The following is an 8,090-nucleotide window of genomic DNA, read 5'->3' as shown; positions in this document are numbered from 1 at the left end:
AGGGTTGTTAGGAGGGACAGAACACTTTGTGTGTGTGTGTGTGTGTCTCTGTGTATGTGTCTCTCTCTCTCTCTCTGTGTGTGTGTGTGTGTGTGTGTTTGATAACAATGTGTGTCGGTATGATCTATATGTGTATGTGTTTCAGCGTGTGTATGTGTGTTTCAATGTGTGTGTGTGTGTTTCAGTATACATGTATGTGTGTGTATGTTTCAGTGCTTGTGTGTGTGCGTGTAAATGTTTCTGTGTGTGTGTGTGTTTGTGTGTGTGTGCATATTTTTGTGTGTGTATGTGTTCTAGAGGCAGACGTTGTTGCTGATCTGGCAGGTGGAGCCTTTCCCGGCCTGTGAGAGGAAGAGTTTTCCATTGGGACAGACGCACACCTCATAGACAGTTTGTCTGGAGGTGGTCCCCGATGGAGAGGCCTTGCCCTCCGGCAGACGCAGCAGCCTGATCCTCCGTGCGTCCAGATTGATCTGACCAAGAGGAGACAAGGGAAGATAAAGGCAGAGGGATTTTTATTTACTTACAGTATGTGTAGGTGGGTAGGTTGCTGAGTTAGTGAGAAAGAGTAGAGAGAGAGAGAGCGTGAGAGAGAGAACTGTGTGTGTGACTCCACCCATGTATTTGTTCAAAAATCACCAAGTATAGCCTCCTCTACCTAACAACAAGACAATTATAATGAGCTTGAGATGGTAGTGTCCTTCAAAGCACTGTTGACAATATACTGTAGATCTGCTTAGTTTGCATGATCTGTTCATTGTAGAAAACAAAACACAACTCTGCATTTTGCTAAAGGCATCTCTGCCATGCTTCTGGGCTGAAGAAAAGTGGCTATCGGCTAACAAAGCCATTACAGGCAATAACCTCTTAACGGTCACACACCTAACTCATCTCTGAGCGCTCCTTCATGATTTAAGATTAACAAATCTATACCCAGGCGTTTAAGCTACATTCTTAGCACCTTTTCTTCTATCTCAAACCTAAAATGGTTCTTCGGCTGTCCCCATAGGAGAACCCTTTGAAGAACCATTTTTGGTTCCACATAGAACCCTTTTGGTTCAAGGTAGAACCCTTATGGGTTCCATGTATAACCCTTTCCACATAGGGTTCTACATGGAACCCAAAAGGGTTCTACCTGGAACCAAAAAGGTTATCCTATGGGGACAGCCAAAAAAAAACTTTTGGAACCCTTTTTCCTAAGACTGTACCTATCAATTCCAGCAATAACTTCTAACTTTAAGCTGACATTACCATTTGAAATGGTATATCTTCTCTTTCACCCAACTTTACCATCCACCCAGTCTAAATCCCATCTCTCTAACCCCCCCTCGCCCTCCCGGGACTGGGCTTGTATATTTGCCCGACCGGGAGTGGAACTGCTCCATATATAAAAAGGTAAAAGGAGTCATTATCAGGCGCCTGGGGGAATCATTCCCATCAAATGACCTGGAACACTTAAGCAGGGAGTCTCAGCTGACTTCTCCACACATCTGCTATTGAGCAAATCTCTGCAGTGAGAGAAAGGTTGGGGGATGGGCAGGTCTCTAATAGGCAAACCTCACCACTAATTGTGGTTGGAAGTGTCAAGGGGCTCCTAGAGAGCGAGAGCTGTCTGTGAGGTGTCTGTCCACACATCAGGCAGGTGACACATGGACAGTTGGAAGGCTTCTCAAATGGAGTGTGAGTGCAGACACCTCACAGACAGATATAGCAAAGCACTAAAATGTCTGATATAAGTCACATCAAGTCCATAAAATGGAGAGGGGCCTCTGTTTATGTGTTATATCATCTAGTCACATGATTCTGTTAAGTCTTCTTATTAAACTTCGGAACAAGGGCAACAATAGGACAAATTAAGTTTTACCCTCATTCACATTTTCCTCACATCATAACATTGACAGACAGATATACAGATGTAGAGTATACACAGTGTGAGAACTCTTAATGCAGCTTTACTTCCCTCCTGACCTCCTTCCTTCATGACATCAGTGATGAACTGATCTGATATAACTTGAAAATAAAAGCTATCGAGTGAAATCCTTTAGATCAGTGACTACTTTAAGGGAGGAGGATGGAAAGATGAAAAGATAAAAGTTGGGAAAATGGGTCCCCTACCTCTCCGTCTTTGGACTCCAGGCGTAGGTCACTTCTACACGTGGCCTGGATGTCCCCTGCCTCTGCTAGGATCTGGATTCCTTTAGGGGCCTCCATGTACAGAGACCGCGTGGGAGACTCCAGCCTGGAAGAGAGAGAAGAGACAATTCCAACAATGACAATATATAGTAAAGATTATCCAAGATAGAGCCTGGGAGAAAACAGAAAAATTATGCCCCTTCGTAGCTACGACTGCTGTTACTGAAACACATGACACACAAACAGAAAAACAAACAGCAAGTGAAAGTGTCAGGTGTATTCACTACATCATGACTTTTGCTAATCGTTTTTCTTCATACAATAACATGTGTATGTTGTTCATTGTATAACGGGCTTCCATTGTCTCAGGATCTCATATCAGAGTATAACTTCTGGGGAGTGTTGTTATTCCTCAGTCAGTGAATGGAGATATGAACCAGAGCCTGGAACGAAGATATGGAGACTGTAGACAGTAATCTAGGATAAGAGGTTGTGGCTGCAGGTTAAGTTTTTCTCTGGCCCCTGCCAGCCTCAGCCGCTGCCCAACAAGGAAATGAAGTATCGATCACATGGCCAAACAAACAACTAGCAGCATTTATATTCCAATAAGTAGCTGTCATCTTTATTCATATCAAACGGGTTTGGTTGACCTTACTTAAACATTTAAATAATGAAGGGGGGGGAGATGAATGCTAGATGAAGGATCTTGAATTATATCAAGTGTCCCTTACATATTGCTGTGATATTACTTGACTATATTCTAGTATTGTATTATTATGTTATATACTGTATCACATTATTATATTTTATAAACTGGGTGGTTCGTGCCCTGACTACTGATTGGCTGATAGCCATGGTATATCAGACCGTAAACCACGTGTATGACAAAACCTTTATTTTTACTGCTCTAATTATGTTGGTAACCAGTTTATAATAGCAATAAGGCACCTCGGGAGTCTGTGATATATGGCCAATATACCACAGCTCAGGGCTGTATCCAGGCACTCCGCGATGTGTCGTGCCTAAGACCAGCCCATAGCTGTGGTATTTTGGCCATATACCACACCTCCTTGGGCCTTATTGCTTAAATATATCATATTATAATATTCTAGACTATTACTGCCATCTGACTTGTTAACATTGGAAAAAAGAGGACAGAAAAGACAACAAAGGGGCCTGGGTTATTATTATAAGAACATAATGGCCACCGAATGCTGTGCAATGGCACTGGGAAATCAATAAACGCTTATAAGATTCAGGCAGTCGGAAATAATGTGGGCAGGATGTCAAAACAGGCTACATATCTAGCGACTGAGACACAACCCTAAATTACACCTCAGGTGTTAAATGAGAGGCCATGTAACTGTTATCACACTGCAATCTTCAGCCATTGAGAGAAAAAAATGCCATTTTTATACCTAGTGCTAATATGCTTCTTTTGACCATTGACTTATGGCATCAATGTGTCTTAAAGTAAACTAATAAATATATATATATTTTAAATATATCAATTAACTTGCATACAGGGAGGGACCAGGAAGTCTTGTCAGCATGGATGGAAAAGAGACACATTTTAATATCATGTCTAGACACGTCTGAAAAGATGGGCACAATCAGAATGTGGACAAGATCAGGACAAAGGACGCATGTTAGAACCAGGTATAAATGTGTCTTAAGTTGTACACTGAGATGAAGATGAATGAAGAGTGTGTGAACAGATATGTTGAGGATATTTAACATTGAGGAGATGTGTTTAACATCTAGGAGATGTTCACCATCTAAGAATGTAATTGGAAATATCGAACATTTTCCCCTTGAATCAAAGCACAGATGCTTGGTGGAGGGATGTGTGGTTGTTTTCATCACTAGACTCTTCCATTTTTTGTCTCTCCCCTGCAAAATCCTATTCAAGGATTTCATTAATGGACAAAGTGTTCCTTCATCAAATGCCCATATAAGCCTGGCTGTCACATTGCTAGTGAATGAGTGAAGGTTATGTACCAACACTCATATTGATCCTGTAGTTGTGTTCCAAATGACCATTTACCTAGCACAAGCATGTTATTTACTGTAACATACAGTGCATTTGGAAAATATTCAGATGCCTTGACTTTTTCCACATTTTGTTACGTTACAGACTTATTCTAAAAGTTATGGGGGAAAAATCCTCATCAATCTACACACAATACCCCATAATGACAAAGAGAAAACAGGTTTCAGAATTTTTGTTAAAATGTTTTAAAAAAAATATATGTATATACAGCTCAGGAAACAATGAAGAGACCACTGCAAAAATATCAGTTTCTCTGGTTTTACTATTTATAGGTATGTTTTTGAGTTAAATTAAAAACGTTGTTTTATTCTATAAAACTAATGACAACATTTCTCCCAAATAATAAAAATATTGCCATTTAGAGCATTTATTTGCAGAAAATGGCAACTGGTCAAAATAAACAAAAGGATGCAGTGTTGTCAGACCTACAATAATGCAAAGAAAATAAGTTCATATTGAGAAATCGGGGAGAAGGGCCTTAGTCAGTCAGGTGACCATGAACCCAATGGTCACTCTGACAGAGCTCCAGAGTTCCTCTGTGGAGATGGGAGAACCTCCCAGAAGGACAACCATCTCTGCAGCACTCCACCAATCAAGCCTTTATGGTAGAGTGGCCAGACGGAAGCCACTCCTCAGTAAAAGGTACATGACAGCCCGCTTGGAGTTTGCCAAAAGGCACCTAAAGGACTCTCAGACCACGAGAAACAAGATTCTCTGGTCTGATGAATCCAAGATTGAACTCTTTGGCCTGAAGGCCAAGTGTCACGTCTGAAGGAAACCTGGCACCATCCCTACGGTGAAGCATGGTGGTGGCAGCATCATGCTGTGTGGATGTTTTTCAGCGGCAGGGACTGAGAGACTGAGTCAGGATCAAGGGAAAGATGAATGGAGATCCTTGAAAACCTGCTCCAGAGAACTCGGGACCTCAGACTGGGGTGAATATTTACCTTCCAACAAGACAACGATCCTAAGCACACAGCCTGGACAATACAGGAGTGGCTTTCGGGACAAGTCTCTGAATGTCCTTAACTGGCTCAGCCAGAGCCTGGACTTGAACCCAATCAAACGTCTCTGGAGAGACCTGAAGAATATATGTGCAGCGACGGTTCCCATCCAACCTGACAGAGCTTGAGAGGATAACTTGTAGCATCATACCCAAGAAGACTCGAGGCTGTAATCACTGTCAAAGGTGTTTCAACAAAGTACTGAGTAAAGGATAGCTTGTAGCATCATACCCAAGAAGACTCGAGGCTGTAATCACTGTCAAAGGTGTTTCAACAAAGTACTGAGTAAAGGATAGCTTGTAGCATCATACCCAAGAAGACTCGAGGCTGTAATCACTGTCAAAGGTGTTTCAACAAAGTACTGAATAAAGGATAGCTTGTAGCATCATACCCAAGAAGACTCGAGGCTGTAATCACTGTCAAAGGTGTTTCAACAAAGTACTGAGTAAAGGATAGCTTGTAGCATCATACCCAAGAAGACTCGAGGCTGTAATCACTGTCAAAGGTGTTTCAACAAAGTACTGAGTAAAGGATAGCTTGTAGCATCATACCCAAGAAGACTCGAGGCTGTAATCACTGCCAAAGGTGTTTCAACAAAGTACTGAGTAAAGGATAAGCATCATACCCAAGAAGACTCGAGGCTGTAATCACTATCAAAGGTGTTTCAACAAAGTACTGATTAAAGGATAGCTTGTAGCATCATACCCAAGAAGACTCGAGGCTGTAATCACTGTCAAAGGTGTTTCAACAAAGTACTGAGTAAAGGATAGCTTGTAGCATCATACCCAAGAAGACTCGAGGCTGTAATTACTGTCAAAGGTGTTTCAACAAAGTACTGAGTAAAGGATAGCTTGTAGCATCATACCCAAGAAGACTCGAGGCTGTAATCACTGTCAAAGGTGTTTCAACAAAGTACTGAGTAAAGGATAGCTTGTAGCATCATACCCAAGAAGACTCGAGGCTGTAATCACTGTCAAAGGTGTTTCAACAAAGTACTGAGTAAAGGATAGCTTGTAGCATCATACCCAAGAAGACTCGAGGCTGTAATCACTGTCAAAGGTGTTTCAACAAAGTACTGAGTAAAGGATAGCTTGTAGCATCATACCCAAGAAGACTCGAGGCTGTAATCACTGTCAAAGGTGTTTCAACAAAGTACTGAGTAAAGGATAGCTTGTAGCATCATACCCAAGAAGACTCGAGGCTGTAATCACTGTCAAAGGTGTTTCAACAAAGTACTGAGTAAAGGATAGCTTGTAGCATCATACCCAAGAAGACTCGAGGCTGTAATCACTGTCAAAGGTGTTTCAACAAAGTACTGAGTAAAGGGAATATACATTTGCAAACATTTCTATGTTTTTGCTTTGACATTGTGGCTGATGATGTCAAAAATCAATTTTAGAATGAAGCTGTAACGGAACAAAATGTGAAAAAAGTCACTGGGTCTGAAAACTAACCGAATGCACTGTAAGTGCAATTAAATTGTACCAACCAGGGAGTTTGCATGTGGACATAATGCTTTGGACATAATGTCCACTCTTTGACAGAAAACATAGCTCTAAGTGTGTCAGCTAAAACTTAGATTAACAGAATAACGCTGTGATGGTATACTTTCAAAGAGGATCAACACAACATGACACTACTTTGTTTGGAGTTTGACGTCAGTGTAGGAGGATGAGAAACATCGTCAGACTATCTCTACTGAAGGAGAAAACATTTCATGTTGGGTTTAGTTGCCATATATTGATCGGAAAATAGTCTAAACAAAAATAACTACACCATCATTGGTTAGATTCAGAAAAAAGGAATTTCAAAAAGCATTTATTGTTATGAAAATCAAAGCCACTCCCATGCATTAATCTTATAGCCCAAAGTGCTCTTCCTCTTTGAAAAGCCAATGATTGTGAGCCTCAGCCTGTCTGTCTATCTGTATTCAGGGTCGGGGTGTGCTGTGTGCCTCAGATGCTTCTGGAGGGAAAACAAAACAGATTACAAGACACAACGTTACAGCAACAGCATCCTTGGCATTGTCTCAAGATCACAGAGAGTCAACTAATCAGACGCTTGACCAAGAAATTAAGGTTGTGTTGGGAATAATGGAAGAGGCAGAGGTAGACGTGATGTGCATCTCCTGGTGCACTGTTCAATTATGTATCTATATAAACATACATGTTTTGAAAACGATCTGTTTTTGCCATTGCCCTCACTGGCTTTCATGCGATTTAAATGTGGGCTTGTCCGAGGTGTCAGACTCGGCGATGTAATGAACATGATGGGAGACAGAGAGCTGGTTTCAAGCGCAGGTCGCTGCAGGTGTTTATTTGTAAAGGACCACAGGAGGATGAAGGTAGCTGGGTCCAAAAAGGCAACAGTACAGGCAGGGAGAAGGCTAGTAACGTTGTCCAGGAGATCAGGCAATAGGTTGATAACAGGAAATCCGATAGGCTAAAGTACAGGCAGGGAATAGGCAAAAGCCACCGTTAGTGAGGCAGGCAAAAACTATTGTACACAGGAAGATTACATTACACTAAACACAGTGCTCCGAATAGAAGTGTATCAAAAACAAGCAATACCTTACAATGATAGGGTACAAAGAACTGAAGTAAATAGTATGTGATAATGACATACAGTTGTGTGAACAGGTGATCAGAATTCAGGTGATTGGGATCTGGAGAGTAAGCTGCGTTCAGGGGATCTATGTGTTTGAGAGTGTGAGCTGGAAAGGGGGCTGGAGAGTAAGCTGCGTTCAGGGGATCTGCGTGTTTGAGAGTGTGAGCTGGAAAGGGGGCTGGAAAGTGAGCTGCGTTCAGGGGATCTGCGTGTTTGAGAGTGTGAGTTGGAAAGGGGGCTGGAAAGTGAGCTGCGTTCAGGGGATCTACGTGTTTGAGAGTGTGAGTTGGATG

At 41.8% G+C, this 8,090-nt stretch overlaps 1 protein-coding gene across 3 annotated transcripts in view; it reads right to left on the bottom strand.

Annotated features, from left to right (window-relative positions):
• Window positions 1-241: 241 nt before the first annotated feature.
• LOC112257895 (delta-sarcoglycan) overlaps window positions 242-8,090 on the bottom strand; it is a 336,928-nt gene continuing 329,079 nt past the window's right edge. For all 3 annotated transcript variants that reach the window (XM_024431816.2, XM_024431817.2, XM_024431815.2), the window contains exons 7-8: window positions 2,116-2,239; window positions 242-473 (exon numbers count right to left, since the gene is read on the bottom strand). In XM_024431816.2, the coding sequence (XP_024287584.1) occupies window positions 294-473; window positions 2,116-2,239 (304 nt within the window). In that variant the 3' untranslated portion in view covers window positions 242-293. The remainder of the gene's footprint in view (window positions 474-2,115; window positions 2,240-8,090) is intronic.

This window comes from Oncorhynchus tshawytscha, linkage group LG09 (assembly GCF_018296145.1).
Source record: "Oncorhynchus tshawytscha isolate Ot180627B linkage group LG09, Otsh_v2.0, whole genome shotgun sequence".
Taxonomy (NCBI): Eukaryota; Metazoa; Chordata; class Actinopteri; order Salmoniformes; family Salmonidae; genus Oncorhynchus; species Oncorhynchus tshawytscha.
This window is presented reverse-complemented; position numbering and strand designations above follow the sequence as displayed.